The sequence below is a fragment of the Hemitrygon akajei genome, chromosome 2, assembly GCF_048418815.1.
Source record: "Hemitrygon akajei chromosome 2, sHemAka1.3, whole genome shotgun sequence".
In the NCBI taxonomy this organism is placed as follows: Eukaryota; Metazoa; Chordata; class Chondrichthyes; order Myliobatiformes; family Dasyatidae; genus Hemitrygon; species Hemitrygon akajei.
Window position 1 is genome coordinate 61,892,930 of NC_133125.1, and position 19,825 is coordinate 61,912,754.

The 19,825-nt window shown below is 43.0% G+C and overlaps 1 protein-coding gene across 2 annotated transcripts in view; it reads left to right on the forward strand.

The window, feature by feature from the left end:
• The window catches only part of tmod1 (tropomodulin 1), a 93,997-nt gene that overhangs the window by 22,303 nt on the left and 51,869 nt on the right, over positions 1–19,825 (forward strand). For both annotated transcript variants that reach the window (XM_073072956.1, XM_073072953.1), the window contains exons 2-3: positions 8,678–8,849; positions 18,239–18,395. In XM_073072956.1, coding sequence (XP_072929057.1) covers positions 8,724–8,849; positions 18,239–18,395 — 283 coding nt within the window. In that variant the 5' untranslated portion in view covers positions 8,678–8,723. The remainder of the gene's footprint in view (positions 1–8,677; positions 8,850–18,238; positions 18,396–19,825) is intronic.

Here is a 19,825-nt window from a genome sequence, read left to right on the forward strand (position 1 = left end):
AAAAAGCAGAAAGGATGGGGGGGAGGGAAAGATGTGCTTGGTAGTGAGATCCTGTTGGAGGTGGCAACGGGATCCTATCCCAGCTGATGACAGAAGAGCTAGAGGTGCTACAAGCCAGTTATCTAAATTAAAGTGTTGGCTTGAAGCTTTGTCTGGTGGCCCGGGATAGATCAACAGATTGAGCAGCTCACCATGCATTGTACGAGATGCCAACATGTCCGGAAGATGCCAAGAGCGGTCCCTCTCCATCCCTGGGAATGGCCTGCTTTGCCCTGGCAGAGGATTCATGTGGATTTTGTCAGACCAATCAGTGGCACAAATTCCTTTGTATTAGTGGATGAAGTACAAAGTAGCTGGAAGTGTTCCCAATATCATCCACTACAGCCTCACTCACTGTTGATGTGTTGTGAAGCCTCTTCTCAAGGACTGGTGTTCCAGAACACTTCGTCAGTGACAATGAACCACAGTTTGTGGCAGAACAGTTTCTGCTATTCCTGAAAATGGATGGAATAAGACATATTACATCTTCACTGTACCATCCAGCTACAGATAGCTTGGCAGAAAGGTTTGTCCAGAGTCCAAAGAACACATTGCAAGCAATATCAGCAGAAAACACTACACCGACACTGAATCAGAAACTCACCAATTGCCTTCTTGCAAATTGCAATGCAGCACACTCTGCAACCAACAACTCACCAGCTATGCTGTTCCTGGGTTGTCCCTTGCACTCATGCTTGGATCTCCTCAAACCCAGTTCCAGAAGGACTATGCAGGACAAACACCTGAGACAAATTGAGGGCTCCTCAAACAAGGAGGTTAGATGTTTCACTCCTGGACAAGCAGTCCTGATGAAGGACTACAGAAATGATCAAAAGTCGGTACTTGGAAGATTAAAGACAGAACTAGACCACTCTCCTAGACAGTGCAGATTGTGTCTGCTGTCATCTGGAGATGACACACTGGTCAGTTGAGGAGACCAGAGTCAATTGTTAGAGAAGAAAGGTGCCCGGAGCTGTCAGAACCATTTCCTGTAGTCCCAGAGTCAACTTCTAGAAACTCCACGGGGAAGGCCCCAGAACCTGAGATTCTTTCACAGCCACAAGTCTCAACTGCCAAGCCCAGTGACTTCCCGGTCAGGAAAGACATTATCCCACAAGAGTTAGGAAATTCTGCGCAGTGATTAAATCTTTAGGCTTGATTGAGACAATTTAATATTTACTATGCTGGGGATGTCTATATAGTAGTTGTATTATATAGATTACTGTGTGTATACATATATATACACACATATTGGATAGAGAGCAATATGCTACATGTTTGAGTTGAGTTGCATTTCATTTTGAGTTGGAGTTTATAGCTAAGCAGGGAGGAGTGTAGTGTGTTTAATATGCCAGTAATATTTCAGTAATATCATTGTTTGATTCATCATTTTTTGTTTTATCACACAATTCAATGTGGGTTATACGTAAGAAGTATGTGAATGGCATATGCTATTATGCCTCCATGTCATATGTGATTGCCTCACTAAAAAAAAAGAAAATAAGGCTAAGTAGACAAGTAGCCCGTCTCCTGTATGTTTTCTTTACATTGGATTCTGGACTTACAACTCGTAACACCTTCCCTTCCTCCCACTTTCTTATTCTGGTTTCTTCCACCTTCCTTTTCAATGTTCGATAGGCTCTCAGCTTGAAAGATTGTTTGTGGTGTTGCATGAACAAAATCACTAGAGAGAAGTACATGAAGTAGTTTCTTTATTTGACAAAATGAGACACAGTATGCATCATACTGAGACCCCTTTCAGAGGAAGAACCCTGCTCAACCCAACACTACATGGCATTTTATGTGCTAAAGATCAAAGGACAATTTCATATTTACAATGCATCAGCATTGTCTGGACTTTCCATTAACTGTGATTCATGGCTCTTAGGAACCCAATGTTCGGAGCTGCATTCTAAATTTAATCTACAGCCCATATTCAGATATAAAGTTTGATGGCTGAAGTTAGTTGCTGAAGTTATTTGTGATAAGTGCTAACCCCAAAAATGCACTAATAGCTTATTTATTGCTGTCCATAGATGCTGCCTGACTTGCTGAGTTCCTCCAGCACTTCGTGTGTCTTGCTCCATTAGCCATCGACTCACTCACATTGTACCCAAATCCCTTTAATCCATCCTTCACCTTTAATCGTAAACTGTTCATTGTCTTCTGTTTTTGCTTGAGTGGTTTGTTATTGTTTTTGATTGTTTTTCTATTTTCACATCAGGTCATTAGTCCATTTCATTTAAAAGAACTAAATTAGTGAGGCTGCTTTCTGTTTGAAGGAAGCAATCACAAATGTGATTTTTGCTATGATCTTTGAGTCAATGATTCACCTTGGAAGCATTGTTATTGATGTAAATTAAGAAATGTGGTGGCAAATGTACATAAAGGTCCATGATCAGCAACGTGATGAAAATCAGCTAATCTGTTTTTAATGATGATGACTTGGGGATAAACATTGTAAGACCTCACAGTGAATAGCTCTCCTCTTCTTCGACAAGTAGATGAAATTGTTTACATTCACTCAAGAAGCTTAATAGTGCTGTAATACCCTATACTCTAATGTTGCCGCACCTCTTCACTACTATACCTGCATGTCAGAAGTAAGTTTTTGTGCAAGTCCTGGAAACGGGTGTAAGGCTGCAACCATATTATTTTTGTCAGGATTTCCACCATTGACTCAGGGCTCATTGACTTTTAATGAAAATAGTGCAGGTGTGTTGCAGAGCTATTCCTTTATTCCAGACAACTTTTCTGAAGGATTAGAGCAACCCTTTATTGTTCTACACTTGAAGACCAGTGCTCTCTTACAAGCATTTATTTTTAGTTATTCAGTGATACAGCACGGAACAGACCCTTCTGGCCCCTTGAGTCTCACCGCCCAGCAACCCCTGATTTAACCCTAGCCTAATCACCGGGAAATTTACAATGACTAATTAACTTACTGACCGGTACATCTTTGGGCAGTGTGAGGAAACTTGAGCACCCCCCCCCCCCCCAGAGAAAACCCATGCATTCCAGGGTAGGTTGGGATTGAACTCTGAATTTTGGTGCTCTGATCTGTAATAGTGTTGCATTAACCACTCCTCAAAGTCAAGTCAAGTCAAGTCACTTTTATTGTCATTTCGACCATAACTGCTGGTGCAGAGCATAGTAAAAATGAGATAATGTTTTTCAGGACCATGGTGTTACATAATACAGTACAAAAACTAGACTGAACTACGTAAAAAACAACACAGAGAGAATAAAAAACAACTACACTAGACTACAGACCTACCCAGGACTGCATAAAGTGCACAAAACAGTGCAGGCATTACAATAAATAATAAACAGGACAGTAGGGCAAGGTGTCAGTCCAGGCTCTGGGTATTGAGGAGTCTGATAGCTTGAGGGAAGAAACTGTTACATAGTCTGGTCGTGAGAGCCTGAATGTTTCGGAGCCCTTTCCCAGACGGCAGGAGGGAGAAGAGATTGTATGAGGGTGCATGGGGTCCTTCATAATGCTGTTTCCTTTGCGGATGCAGCGTGTAGTGTAAATGTCCGTGATGGCAGGAAGAGAGACCCCGATGATCTTCTCAGCTGACCTCACTATCCGCTGCAGGGTCTTGCGATCTAAGATGGTGCAATTTCCGAACCAGGCAGTGATGCAGTTGCTCAGGATGCTCTCAATACAACCCCTGTAGAATGTGATGAGGATGGGGGGTGGGAGATGGACTTTCCATCTGGAATGATTCCATTTGCGAAGATGGGCCTTCGCAAAAAGTAGAGATGCTGCTGAGCTTTCTTTGCTATGGAGCTGGTGTTGAGGGATCAGGTGAGATTCTCCGTCAGGTGAACACCAAGAAGTTTGGTGCTCTTTACGATCTCTACTGAGGAGCCATTGATGTTCAGTGGGGAGTGGTCACTCCGTGCCCTCCTGAAGTCAACAACCATCTCTTTTGTTTTGTTCACATTAAGAGACAGGTTGTTGGCTCTGCACCAGTCCGTTAGCCGCTGCACCTCCTCTCTGTTAGCTGACTCGTCGTTCTTGCTAATGAGACCCACCACGGTTGTGTCATCGGCGAACTTGATGATGTGGTTCGAGTTGTGTGTTGCAGCACAGTCGTGGGTCAGCAGAGTGAATAGCAGTGGACTGAGCACGCAACCCTGGGGAGCCCCCGTGCTCAGTGTGATGGTATTGGAGATGCTGCTCGCGATCCGGACTGACTGAGGTCTCCCAGTCAGGAAGTCTAGGATCCAGTTGCAGAGAGAGGTGTTCAGGCCCAGTAGGCTCAGCTTTCCAATCAGTTTCTGAGGGATGATTGTGTCGAATGCTGAACTAAAGTCTATGAACAGCATCCGAACGTATGTGTCTTTTTTGTCCAGGTGGGTTAGGGCCAGGTGGAGGGTGGTGGCAATGGTGTCGTCTGTTGAGCGGTTGGGACGTACATGCTGACCTGCTCTGTTGCATTTCCTTGTTGTTATGAATCCAGGTTCACGTATTGTGTCACTTTGCTTTCAGTTTCTTTAGTCTGCTAATGTGATTTCAGTTTTAATAAACCTAAAATGCAATGATTTTATTCTAGCATTGAATAGAATTTCTCTGAACATTACTGGCATTATCTTTGCTGCATTCCTCTTTTGAAAACTTTGCAGCTGCAAATATTAAGTGCTAAGATCAATTCAAATCCGACTTTTATAGTTGCCACATCAAACTATTCCATTTTTAGTAATGCTTGCAACACTCCTATTTTGTTTTGAATACTTTGCCCACCAAAAAACTCCAACTTCTTGGAATAATTGACCCCAGTTTTTTTTTGTTTAATACAGAATTAATCTCTTTCCCCAATAATATATTTTTTAGATTCTCACTACCTACAGTGATGTTGTGATCACTGAAATTTTGTCATTAAGAAATGACATTTTATCGTTGTAGTGAATCATCACCGCCTGAGAGAATTGCTGTCCGCAATCCAGAACAACTTTTCACCATTTGTGTATCATTAAATTGTGTATCGATTTTATAATGTTCAACATGACAAAAATTTCAGCCACGGCAGCATTTTCAGAACACTGTAAACGCTGCCACTTGATCTGTCGTTCTCTTGTTTTTGGGTTTATCTCCAGAGGACCTCTTGTCCTTGAAGTTGTTAGAACTATTTGTTACTGCTTTGCAGTAGCCTGAACTACATAATGAGCACATGTTTATATCTTAAAGTTCTTACCCTGGCAAACCTTTGCTGGAAGCAGTTAAATACTACTTTTTAAAGTATATTGGCTCAACTCTGAGATTTACCGCATAGAAGAAAGTAATTGAGCCTGCCAAATGTATTCTTTATTTCAAAAATAAATTTCATTTCTAAAAATATATACAGCAAACATATAATGTGCATATGTCTTCCTTTACATTCATAGTATTATCAAATCAAAACATTCATAGAGTCATCAGATCAGTATAAAGCTCCAAGACACCCATCAAATCTTTGAGAGGCTGTTGCACAGGACCCAATCCCTCAGTGATCAATGTTGTCTTGCAATCCTTCCTCCTAAACCTTTGTGTTGGTTGCATTCTGCATCCCTTAGCATGTACTCCTGCATTCTGAAATGCACTAGGCAGCAGCATTTACTTATGAATATCCCATTATGCTGGAAGACAGGCAGGTTTTGTGTATACCAATGTATGTCTTTCCTCAAGCTGATGATATTTCAACAGTTGGTGATGTTTGTCCCAGTCTGGATCTTGGAACTGTGCATGGATTAAACAGTGCTCTGTTACTCAGAGTGAGCTTTGAAAAGGACCCTTGCATTCTTCCCCAGTCCCTCCTGCACACTCCAGTGCAGGAAATGGAAAACCAGCATGTGCTCAGTGCAGTACACACTGGGAATGAGACTCTGCCCATGCAGGAAGGACCTCCTAGGGTAGATCACTCTCACCGCTAGCTAAATGAGCTCCTGGTGTTTGCTGGTTAGTTCTGAGATGAGGCACCCTGGTTTTAACTGTCTGCTCAGGAAACCATCTCAGAGGATACTGGACTCCAAGAACTTTGGGTACAGCAGGTCTACCGCATCAGTAAGCAGCTCGTTGACTGGAGTAGTGTCGAAGGAGCTGGCCGGCGGGTTGGAGAAGGAGCTGGCCGGCGGGTTGGAGAAGGAGCTGGGCAGTGGGTTGGAGAAGGAGCTGGCCGGCGGGTTGGAGAAGGAGCTGGCCGGCGGGTTGGAGAAGGAGCTGGGCAGTGGGTTGGAGAAGGAGCTGGCCGGCGGGTTGGAGAAGGAGCTGGCCGGCGGGTTGGAGAAGGAGCTGGCCGGCGGGTTGGAGAAGGAGCTGGCCGGCGGGTTGGAGAAGGAGCTGAGCAGTGGGTTGGAGAAGGAGCTGGGCAGTGGGTTGGAGAAGGAGCTGGCCGGCGGGTTGGAGAAGGAGCTGGGCAGTGGGTTGGAGAAGCCGATTTGGGTTCGGAGGAGCAGACCGTGTTGCTGCCTGCTACTCAAGGGCATCAGAGGTGGTGCACGAATGTGGCGTACAGAGTAACTATGGATGATTGTCTTCTTTTCTCTTGTGACCACGAGACACTGTTGGATGTTAATAATGTTGGGTGCTGCAGGCCGGTCTCCCTTGCTTGGCAGCGAGACAGGTGGCATGGGTGCTGCTAGCACTAGGCCTCAAGCCATGGGCTTTCCTGCTGCGTTAGTCCAGGTGAGGAGACGCTGGCGGCATTGTAGCATGGCACATGTGCTCAGTTGGGGGCTGGCCTCCAGTGTTTGATTGGTAGAATGGAAGGTCAAATTGCTGGGAAGTATAGCATCAATTTGCAGGACATGTCGCTCAAGGTCTTGGACTATACAGGTATATGGTTTTTTTTGGTGTGGTTATTTTTTAATTCGCTATTTTGAATGTGCTATGCATGTTTTGCTCTTTTGCCCCAGAGAAATGCTGTTTTGTTTGGCTATGTCCCTGTATGGTTGAATTGATTTGATTTTTGTGTCATTATATCCAGATTTAGAATCAGTTATTGTATACAGTGAAACACATCATTTGTGTTAATGACCAACGTACCTAAGGATGTGCTGGGGGCAGCCCACAAACATTCTGGCGACAGGATAGCATGCCCATAATGTTCATCAAAACAGTGCAAGCAGCAACATCAAAACATCATCAAAACAGGCCCTTTCCCACCCCATCACACACAGAGGCAGACAGTTCTCCAGCCTTTGCAGAGCCTGAAGGACATTCCATGTGGTGGTCAAAGGTGTTTCTGTGCATAAATCTTTCTATCAGGGCAGCTAATATGGTAAAGGCTAACTGAACGGAACATCGTGTGGCAACAGTGTTTTCCCTTTGATGATTAATGGCAGTCGTCAATTACCAGCTTTCATATATTCGGGAGGTAATGGAAGGGGCTGGGGAAACCCATGCAGTCACATGGAGAACGTGCAAACTCCACGAAGACATCACTGGGGATCAGGATCCAGCTTGGGTCATAGGAGCCACAGGGCAGCAGCACGACCTGTTGCTCTGTTATCCGCTCACTGTTACACATTTGCTATTTTTCTCTTCTACAGCTGCTTGTCAGTGTTTGGGTTAAACCTAATATATCAAACTGCTAACAATAGTAGTTTAACCCAATAAAGTTGGATGACTTGGGAGGATGCTTTCGAAATTGACACCAACATGTGCTAAGCCTGGTCACATGGTTTTCAGTACCAGTAAGGCCAGTGACACCCTCTCCCCCTCCCCCATGGTTGCCACTTGAGCCGGCTGCTTAGGTCCGATGGGAATTCGGCAAGGACAACGGTTGTGGGGACAACAGTCATGTGGCTATAAATATGACACGGCCAGCCAATGGCTATTCCTGGAAAGCTGGCCCAATGGGGTGTTGGTAATTCACAGCATTTATTAACATGTAAATTGTCAACAGCTTCAGAGGATAAAGAGATGTGTGGTAAATTGCAAAATTCCAGAGGTTGCTTGAAATTATATCTTGTGTTAACTTCCTTATCAAACGTCAAAGGAATTTAAGCATAGTAATTAGCTCTTTAAGTCCCCTTTCATAATGATTTTTTAATGTCATACCCTTCTTCCTTTCTGGCCCAGAATGGGATGAACATAAGCATTCCAAGCATTTGTCAACTTATTAGAGACTTCTAAAAGGTCATGTTTTCATTTAACATTTTAATTCCATTTTTTCCCTCTTTCTCTGTCAATGCCAAGTTTCTCTCACTCATCTTCCTATCTCACTACATCACTCCTGTTTCTTCACTCCTTAAATCCCATGCTCTTGCAGTCAGTCTTAATATTCCCCAAGGACCAAGTGCCGGTTGCCTTGGCATTGGTGACATTAGCTCCCCTTCCAGCAATGTACACCACAGGATATGGTTTTTAAACTGAATAGCACAAAATAAAGCCAAACAAACCGTGTGCCAGATTGCTCTGCCTGGCTCTGTCTGATGTTTATCTAATTTCCCCCTGGGCTTATGTGAAAGTCAAGCAGATAGATATGTTTAATCGAAATAAAATATGAACTGGAATCCATATGTTAATATTCAAGTAAAGAAATCTATCTTGTTTTATGCTGATGTTACAAATTGTACTTCCTTATAAAATACCCCATCATTTTAAGTGACACCTTGATTCTAATGATCCTTTTGTTTGTTCAAATTGCAGGTACACTGAGGTATTGCAAAGGAGTGCAAGAAAAGGTTGATTTAACATGTCTACACCGTTTAAAAAAGAACTAGAAAAGTATAGAGATATTGATGAAGATGATCTCCTCCGACAGTTGTCAGTAGAGGAAATACAACAGTTGGAAGATGAGTTGGACGAATTAGATCCTGATGTATGTATTGTTATTGCTTATAATTTCCTTAAAATAATTTGCTGCTTACAGTACAAATTGTCGCAAAGCCTTGTAACTCAACTGTCTGCCCACCTAGGCCAATTCTCATTTCACTTTCTTCTTTTCTAAACATCTCTTCAACTAAACATCTGTTACTTTTATGAATTTTAGCCTCAATCTGTAAAACGCTGCTTCATGAATTCAGCTGGAAGTGAAACAAATTGAAATTCATGATGTATTGTCTCGAGATCATTGTTGATTATGCATGACCCCTGCACTCCCAGTATAAGCAACCAGGGTTGTCTTGTATTAGTCATTCCTGAATAGATACGGGAATAACAGGCCTGAAGTCTTAATTTAAGTGTTACTTTGAATAATTATTAGACAAAGTTATACACAACTTTGAGTCTGCTATTTATGTAGCTTTCTTCAAGTACAAAATGAAGAATTGTTCTATCTTTACTCCATTTTCTGAAAATTCTGAGGTATATCTTATCAGATGCAGGGACATGGTTGACTTTTGAGTTGATCTTCTTGCCCATAAATGGGATATTGACATATTTGAAGCTGTAATATTTTAAAAGCCGAAGCAGTCGAGCTTGGTTGAAAAGTTTGCTGTATTTCTATAGCTATAACAAATGAGTGGCTGGCATGTCCTGAGTGGTGGGGGACCTTGATGAAGGATGCTACCTTCCTAAGGCCCCGCTCCTTGAAGATGTCTTGGATACTACAGAGGCTGCTACCCATGATGGAGCTGACTAATTTTGCAAGTTCCGGCAATTTACTTCGATCTTTCCAAGATTTCCAAGATGGCGGTGCAACGCAGCTAATTATCTGTTATTTGTGAAGTGGGGTGCCGTGCGCAATCATAATTGATTGAAAACAGACGTGGGAGCATGGAGGAACATCGGGAAATCTCCAGGAAGACCTTCTTCGTTGTTGCTGCTGCTGTGAGGTCCAGGACTCTGCTGGGAAGAACAGTCCTCGGGGTCGCGTTGCCGATGGCTGTTGGCGGGGCCATCTTAATACGCTCGGCAGAGGATGGTGCTCGGAGAAGCTGTGCCGGAGGGGATGGTCGTTGGCTCGGAGGTTCGACGGACTCGGAGTCCGCTGCGGTCAGGTCACTTTCGGTGTGTGCTGCGTCTGCGAGGCTGGGTTCGATGGAGCTTTCGTTGTGTGCTGCGTCTGCGAGGCTGAGTTGGGCGGCACCGTGGAAGTCCATAGCGGGGGCATTCCTTTCTGCTGCCGGCGTGGGATGGTGAGTCTGTCTGGACCCTGGGGACTTGTGGAAACTGTGTGGTGATTTCTTTTGAACTTATAGTCCTTTAACATCTTTGGACTATTTTTACTGTGCCCATGGTCTGTTTTTTTTTTATCAATTATGCTATAGTTTGCACTGTTGTAACTATGTGGTTTTGTGCAGGTCTTGTAGCTTTAGTTTTTGGTCTTGTTTTGTCTGGTGGATTTGGAGCTCCTCTCCGGGGAACGCCCTAAGATGGTAGCACAATATTAATACGCAGCAGCCTCTCTGGTCTCTGGATTGGGGATTGCCAAACGTTACGTGGATTTTCTAGTGTAGTCTATTTTGTCATATGCTTTTGTGATATCATTCTGGAGGAACGTTGTCTCATTTTTTAACTGCATTGCATTTGTGGTTTCTAAATGACAATAAACTGAATCTGAATCTTGTGCTCTAGCACACCACCCCCCCCCCCCCCCCATCCCATTACAGGGTGATGCAGCCAGTCAGAATGCGCTCCACGGTACATCTGTAGAAGTTTTCGTGTGTTTTAGTTGACAAACCAATTCTCCTCAAACTCTAAATGAAATATACCCGTTGTCTTGCCTTCTTTTTAGCTGGATCAATATGTTGCGTCCAGGTTAGGTCCTCAGAGATATCGACACCCAGGAACTTGAAATTGCTTGCGCTCTCTACTTCTGATCCCTCTTATGAGAATTGGTATGTGTTCCCTTGTCTTACCATTCCTGAAGTCTACAATCAGCTCTTTGGTCATACTGACATTGAGTACAAGGTTGTTGCTACCAGATACTTCCTGAGGAGCACCTGCAGTAATTGCCAGGTCTAGAGTAAGTGGCCTTTAATACCTGCTTCCACTTAGCAAGCTCTGATTTCAGCTAATGGAGTACTTTCACTTTTTACTCTCTCCAGTTTCACCTGGGCTCCTTGATGCCCCACATTGTCAGCACTACTTTGATATCAAGGGCAGTAGCTCTCCCTCCTTTTGTGGAATTTACTTCTGAGGTCTAATCATGCTTTTGCTGTTGTATTGGTGTACCGTAGCTTCACAGGCTGGAATCTCATGTGTAGATGTTCCTGGTGCTGCTCTCTGTATTCCTCATTGACCGTGATTCACCTCCTGGCTTGACAGGAGTGTTGGAGTGATGGAGATGCCAAACCATGACTTTGCATATTGCAGAAGAAGACACCAAAGAAGAGTTACATTGCCTCGTTTGACTTGAGCTGCCAGTTTCAAATCATCGCCATTAGCACGGTGTAGTCCCGGAGCAACCTGAAGAATAACTTGCTGATTTCCACGTTTACCTGTCAGTGTGTGGTCTCCAGAAGATGGACTCTGATATACTTTATAACAGAAGTGGCGTCGAGCTTAGTGCTCAGATCTAGGTCCGTGTCAGGAACTGATTTATAGCCGCACACAAATTTTTAGTGCTATTTCTAGTGCTTGGTTATAGTTGAGAATTATTTTCCCAGATGCAGATGTTCCACAATTATTTCATATTTTGTATATGTTCTGCCGAATTTAAAAAACCCTCATGTAAACACTGTCTCCCAGCATGGTGTTGTTGAAGTCATATTGAGTGGTTCTCCTTCTTAGAAAAGATTTATTTCAAACTAAGAATAACTGGATGAAAAGGGAGCCAACTTGCCTTATTTTTTGTCTCCTTACTGTCCAGTCTGTTGGGTGCAGGCAGCAGGTTAAATTGCAAAGTTCTAAGTATTGTTCTTTATTAAAATTTCAAGGAAAAGCCATGAAATCAATAAATGTGGACGTGTGATAGTTGTGTAGTGATGTTTTTGGACATTGTGTCTCGGGCTCTTGGGAAAACTGCAAATGCGTCTGCTTCATTTCTTTATCCCCCATAGTGCAGTACTAGATATATAAATATTGTCTTTATCATGCCATTCACAATTAACCCCATTCAGAGTCTTATCAAACTAGGAGTTTGTTATTGAATGAGCTTTCACAGAATGGTAATATCAGGTGCTTAAAATTCTAGCCCCATTTATGTGTGGAATCTTTCCCAAAGTTAACCCTTTCCATGACTCACTGCTCTATCCAACTGTCCACTATCTTGTCGTTATCATTAAAACACCCATATTTAGAAGTCCAACAGTTGTATGATGTAAGTGCCTTGAGACAGATTAGAAAGACAGCACTGTGGTGAAGTTATCACTGATAATACTCTGAGTCTGTAGAATGCTCAGTGACTGACAAATGTGCCTCAAGAAAATTTTCGTAATGCTAGCAAACCGTTAACGTTCTGGCATTTAAATATATATTGTCCGGAGACATTGCACTGGAAATGTTTGGCTACAACATAAATACTTACACTTGCCTGTGAGGAACAAAGTCGTGTCTTCCATCTGGGCACTTTGCAGCCTGCAGAACTTGATGTTGAATTCTCCCATTCTTTCTTTCAGAACGAGCCATTTGAGCCTGTCGTTCTTTGTTTAGTTTATGTTTCCTACTTGTATATTCTGCCTTCCTGGGCAAGTCTCACAGCCTTGCAATTAGCGGCACATTTCATGGACAAGGAAGCACAATCCGATTCTCATTGCTATTAGTTCATTTGCTCTCAATTTATCAGAGATATTCTCTTTGATCCACCCATTCTTCTCTCATCTTCTCTGCTACTGCAAACTAGCTTGTTTTCCAATCCTGATGAAGGGTCCCACACCTGAAATGTTGACTCTCCACAGTGTTTTTCAGGTTTCCAGTAATGCTGTCTTGTAAACGAATGCCAGAGACAGGGGTGGAGTGTAAAGGCTTTGCTGGCCGCTTGCTATACAAACCTACTCTCTCCTTGGCATTACAGGAGCTGCAAAGAACAGCGCCATCAGGACCGTCACAGAACAAGCCTCCAGATGGCTATGGATCAAGAGGTGTGACCCGTTGAACAATGCTGCTGGGACACAAGCCAGGGACTGCTCAACCCTGGCTGAGCTGACTGGACGAGAGTGTCTGATGTTGAAACACCTGATGACCCCAGGTTACATCACTGATGATGTGTCCCAGCACACCCTGGGATGTATCTCAGCATCTTTGATATTTTCTTCGATTTACTTTGGCTGCAACTATTTTTCACAAGAGCAGTCTACTTCTTCCGCCATTTCATTAAGCTACTCTGCTGGCGGTCGTCAATGTCACTCATAAGCAGTAGAAACCAGACACACCTGCAACGGCAGAATAACTCTGACTGAGCTACACATCTCCAAGCTGAATCGAATGCAGTTGCTGAAATGATCATCGCCACCACATGAGCACTGTTTGGAAAGAAGTAAAAGAGTCTTCATGATTTAACTTCAGGCAAACAGTAAATGTACTGCTGATTTACTGCGGCTATCTCATGTAACATACTGTACGACCAGAAGAAAATCTAATATATTGCATATTGGTAATTCAGTGGCTATGAGTGCGTGATTTACAGTTGAACAAAACATAAAAAGACAAGTATGTTGTTGCATTTGGACTACGTAATGAGCGTTGGGGGAAAGAATTTGCACAAAAAGAGGAAACACAGTACCGGGTATATCAGTATTAATTCCCTACAAGTTGAATCCTTTGGCCCCATATTTGTGATGAATATTTTGCATAAGTGGGATAAGATTGATGCTTATTCCTGCTCCTGACATTCCTTGCAAGTTAAGGCAATTTATTAGTGGACAAATGCATATAATTGCATAAATATTATTCTTCATGATTAAAGACACATATTCCACATAGTAGTACAAAACATTACCGTGGGTGAAGTTCTGTCAGTGATTTTCCATTTATTTGGTAGTTCAGTGAAGAGAATCAAGCCTTGATTTTAACTAATCCAAACTGATAGTATCTGAGTCTGTGTGAGGTTGGTAGTTTAGAATAACAAGTGCATTTCCCTCCTGTTTTCCCTCTCCCCTCCTGTGGTGTATATAATTGTTTCTTTCAATGAAGGCTTTAACTCTTAGCCAGCAACGGTGTGTGACCCACGATGTTTCAAAATTCATCCCCTGCAGCTTGTAGAGAATGTTCTTTATTACAGCTCTCCCTCGCCAGTTGCAGTTATGATCAGCAGTGCTATAAAGGCTTCACTACAGGCCCTGTTTGATATTAATTATTTTTCTCCCACACGAGACAGAGTCAGTTTACCTGCAGGAAGGAATCAAGCACACCAGGAATTGATCAAAACAGCCAGATTTGGTAATTCATATAGTTAAAAATTACCAGATCAATTAATATTGCTGTATCCATGACTTCCTTTCCTGCTCACCTCTGCCCTCCAACCCCCCTCCAGACACTGATCCCTGCTACACCTCCTCCCTCATCTCCATTCAGGGCCCCGAACAGCCCTTCCAGGTTTGGCAGCACCCCTCGCTGTCATTTATTGCATCCAATGCTGGAAGTGCAGCCTCACCTACATCAGTGAGACCGGAACACAGATTGGGGAATCAGGGATCATATCACAAGCACCTTCTCTCAATCCACTGCAACAGTCAGGATATGCCGGAAGACAGCCATTTTAATTCCACTTCCCATTCCCATGTTGACATGCCTGTCCACTACCTCCTCTACTGCTACGATGAGGCCAGACACAGAATGAAAAAGCATGACAGCATCAAAAATGATTTCTCTAACTTCTAGTTGACACTCCCCTCTATTCCCCTATTTGTTTTCCCTTATTCCTCCTTCTCCCCTGCCTTCACAACCCGTCCGTCAGCTACACCCCCTTCCCTTTGCTTCCATACAGTCAGTCCCCTTTCTTCCCTGCTCTACTGTCCTCTCCAATCAGATTCCATCTTCTTCAGCCCTTTGCCTCTTCCATCAATCATTTCCTTGCTTCCCCCATCATACCCATTCCCCTCTCCCCCACCTCTCTCACCTGAATTCACCTGTCATCTGCCCACTCGTGCCCTTGCCCTCCCACACCCTTCAGTTCTGGCTGCTGCCAGGTTCCTATCCAGTCCTACTGAAGGGTCTCAGCCTGAAGCACTGGCTTCACAGATACTGTCAAAATGCAAAGTTCCTCATTTTGTGGGCATTGATCCAGATTTCCGGGACAGAAAGATATAGAAATGGAGCCAATTCCTTGGGTTGGTACCGACCTTTCCTCATGGGCCAGGAGGAGCAAGAGGTCTCTCTGATCTCACAAGGTAGCCTCTTTTAAACCAGGCTACGTAATCTTTACCTTAATCTGACTCTACACCAACCCCACACTGTCCTCTGATCTTAGCACTGCCCTTTCCTTAACTAAGTGCAGAAGATGTTGATCTCTCTCTTGTACAGCATGGTAGAATCTGAGTAATGATTAGTGTAACACTTTACAGTGCCAGTGATCAGAAGATTGGGTTTAATCTGGGAGTTTGTACTCCACAATCAGTACGTTTTCTCTGGGCACTCCAGTTTCCTGCCACACGCCAAAAAAGACGTACAGTTTAGGATTAGTAAAGTGTGGGCATGCTATGTTGGTGCTGGAAGCATGGTGATACTTACAGGCTACCCCCAGCACGTCGCCATTGATGATGCCCGTGATACGTTTCACTGTATATTTCACTGTTTTGATGTGTATGTGAAAAATAAAGCAAACTTTCGAATCCACCCACTAGGCTGAGATCAGCTCAGATGGTAGTCAGGTCAGAGTAGCATTCCACATAAATGAGGTCCTGTTATTAAGGATCTGGAACCAGAATCAGGTTTAATATCACTGGCATATGTCGTGAAGTTTGCTGATTTGTGACAGCAGTACATTGTAATACAAAACAATAAAATCACTGTAATTTATAACAAGAAACATATATTTAAAAATTAATTAATTAAGTAGTGCAGAAAGCGAGGAATGAGAAGAGGGATGTCCTAGGTGATGGGAATCCTTAATGATGGATACCTATCTTTTGACGCATTGCCTTTTGAAGGTGTCCTGGATGCTAGGGAGGCTAGTGTCCATGATGGAGCTGACTGACTTTACAACGTTCTGCAGCTTATTCTGATCCTGTGCAGTGGCCCCTTCATGCCAGTAAGAAAACTCGCCACGGTACATCTGTAGTGACCGCATGGGTTTCCTCTGGGTGCTCCCGCTTCCGTCCACGTTCCAGTTGCTAGGTTAACTGGTCATTGTAAATTGTCCCATGATCAGGCTAGGATTAAATCGGGGCATTGCTGGACAGTGTGGCTCAAAGGGCTGGAAGGGCCAATTCTGCACTGTATCTCAGTAAATAATCTGCAAGACCCTTTGGTGACGTACCAAGTGTGCTCAGACCCCTAATGAAATAGAGTGCTGACACTCTCTCTTTACCATTGCATCAATATGCTGGGTCCAGGACAGATCTGAAGGCCTTAGAGACAGTGCATTTCATTTGTCATTTCTGCTGTTCCCTACGCCATCCCAGCTGCTCCTTAAGTAGTCGTGGACTGAGGATCTCCACAAATTGCTGGGGAAGGATACAGTGAGGAGGTCCCTAAACCGTTGCTTCTGCTCTCATAGAGATCTCAGGTTATAGCAGAATGCAAAGTGTCCTTTCGGAGTCTGCTTAAGAATAATATGGCTCGCTTAAGTGAGCATACTGAATGTACGTAGAGGCTTGGTGCTGAGGGTGGTAGGTACTGTATCTTGTATTGTTCAGAACATCAGCATTGAAGGAATCTCTCCAGTGCTCTAGAGCAATTGCTGTAGGTAAACCATGCCTCTGGGGTACTGATAGACCATGGCATTGGGCCAAGGTTCAGACTGCGGTTTTCAAAATGCTCTTTTTTTAAGATGGTCATATGTTGTGCTAGCACAGAGAACACAAACTGAATTAATCATGTTTTTTTTCCAGAATGGTGTTTGTTATGATTATAATCAAAAATCAAATCCTTTAAATAATGATATAATCCATCTCCTTCATAGATCTCCAAAGGTGAAATGCTCTACACGTATAACTCAGGAACAAGTTCACGATGAATTTCCGTAGAGTGATATCTATTGCAACTTGTGTTAAGTCACTGCCTTGATCACAGGAAGGTGCTGGTGATCTTGTGTTGTTGGCGCTGGTTACTGTATTCTAATCCTGTATTTTACATTATTCATTTCAAGGGCCAGTTCAATTAAGCCCCACAAATTGTCACTTAGCAAGTTTCCATGCCAGACTACCCCTTCCTAGACATGAGAACTCCCATCTGCCATTAGCACTGGCAATAACTCATCATGGTGCACAGTAGCGGTGGTTCTGTCTCAATCCCGGGGCATCTAGTGATCAAGTGGCATTCATTTTATACGCTGAGGGAGTCTTCCACCATCATCCAGGTAGAGGTGTACATTCCACCCCTGGCCAACGTCAGGCAGGCACCGGGGGAGCTGAGCACCGTGATCATCAGTCCGTTGTCTTCCCTATCATCTCACCAGGCCAGCTCTGAACAACTACCCACCCACATATCACCCGTGGAACCAGAGCCAACACACTGTTATACCACCATCAAGAATACCTACTGTGCCCACACTTTGGGAAGTCCAATCACCTGGCTGTACTTCTATTCCCTGTGTGTAAGTAGAGACTAAAGACTGCTGCACCAGTGATAAGGTCTAAGATGGTGTGGTCCAGGGAGGTGGAGGAGTGACAACAGGACTGCTTTAAGTCTGTGGACTGGACAATAATCAGAGCTCTTTTGAACTTTAACACAAATTCTCACCAATTTATGACATAAAGGGTTTATACTTCTCTATGACTCTATTGGTCCTGGTGCTAGTCAATGGGAGTAGATTGTGTAAATGGTTAGGCTTGAACTAGATGGGCCGAAAGGCCTGTTTCTGTGCTGTACTTTTCTATGACTATTACAAATGAATGTGCGATGATGGAAACAAAATGCTCCAGATGATTACCTTCTCTGAATCAAGCTATATAGTTTCTTGATACAATATCAAGAAGCTTCAGAGTAAAGTTCTAACTAAGTTGATGCCTAAAGGGAAAAGATAAAATTCTAGTTTTGTGAAGTCTCATCCTCTGCTCAGAGCAGTGATACATTTCCTGATTGGTTTACATTGCATTGATACAGCGTCAATCAGGTTTGTGCCATTAATCTCTGCAAATGTATGCGTCTTCTCTGACTGAAGCATTTAAAAGGAGCTCTTATCCTGCAGTTTACATTGCTGATTAGTTATTTTAATTCCCATTTCAGAATGACCTTCTACCTGCAGGATTAAGACAAAAGGATCAGACAAAAAAGGCGCCAACAGGTCCATTAAATAGAGATCAACTTCTGGAACACTTGGAGAAGCAAGCAAAAGAATGTAAGGACAGAGAAGACTTGGTTCCGTACACAGGAGAAAAGCGAGGTATGTAATTTTTTATTCAGTTATAAAGGCTGCATAATCTATCTCACTAAGTTTTTCTTCGAGTCCATCATGTTCTGTTTAATGACTCGTGTCATAAATTAACATGGACTGATTTGCACCACTGTTACTTCCTGAGTCAAGTGTAAAATTGTGAAGTTTTTACTTGCAAAGTCCATTAGGTGCACAGGCTCTTGGTCTATTTTTCTGACTCTGCCATTTCCTCTCTCTGTAGAAGCAACTCATGTACTCAGGTCTAGGGGATGTATGTGAAACTTGGTTGAGTTAGAGCATCAGGACTGCATGAAAGTATGAGGGCTTTATAAAAACCTTCAGTATAGATTCCTGATAAGTTTCCCCATTGTTTGTGTAGATATTCTTTCTCTTTCCTGCCATGAACGTAGTCACTTAATTGCAAGGGAAAGATGAACTGTCAGTTTGAGTCTTCAGTCAGTGAAGGGTACAGACAAAGAACTCCTGGTGAGGCTATAATTAGAGATGAAACCATTGGGTCTGTTGCTTTGACCTAGTGGTATTATCTAACTGCATTTCAATTACCTTTTGTTCAGCACAACATGTCTAGCTCTTGCAGTTCTAAATAATCACTAAAATCAAATGGCTTTTAGCAGTCTGTATACAGACAATGTGAAACCAGAAGGTAAAACAGCATAATTGCATCAACTGTCAAATATTTTTGTATGAGCCTTTACACTTCAATGTAAGAGAATGAGATTTTCTATGTCTAAACTGAACCATTAATCCTTTTAATTTCATTGTAATATTTACAATAAAACAAAGCAAAAACATAATTTTTTCAGCTATTTGTATTGCCAGTTGTGGAATTTAAATTTATTCTCTATTTTTATTCTAAAATGTAATAATTATGCTACCAGATAACAGATGTCTAAATTGATACTTGAAGGTAGTTGCTTTTTATTTGTAAAAGTGTCCATGAAGTTATTGCATTCAGATAAACTATCTCGTTGTTTCACCAAATTATGGTTGAAAGAGAGAAAACAGCTTCCTCAACAGGCAAGTCAAGCCCCACACTGTAGTTGACTATTAACTGTTCACCACTGTGACTCGGAGAAAAAATAAAGTTGCTGTGTCAAAGCCTTAGAGATTGTAAATTCAATCCTGACCCTTTGTGTTGTCTGTGTGGAGTTTGCAAATTCTTCCAATAGTCATGTAGCTTCCTCTGGGTGCACAATTTCCCCCCAGACATGTATTGGTTGGCAGGATCACACACAAAATGCTGGAGGAACTCAGCAGGCCAGACAGCATCTATGGAAAAGGTACAGTTGACATTTTGAGCCGAGACCCTTCAGCAGGACTAGAGAAAAATACTGAGGAGTAGATTTAAAAGGTGGGGGGAGCTTTTGAGTCTACTCCTCAGTTTTTTTCCTCCTTGTCCTGCTCAAAGGTCTCGGCCT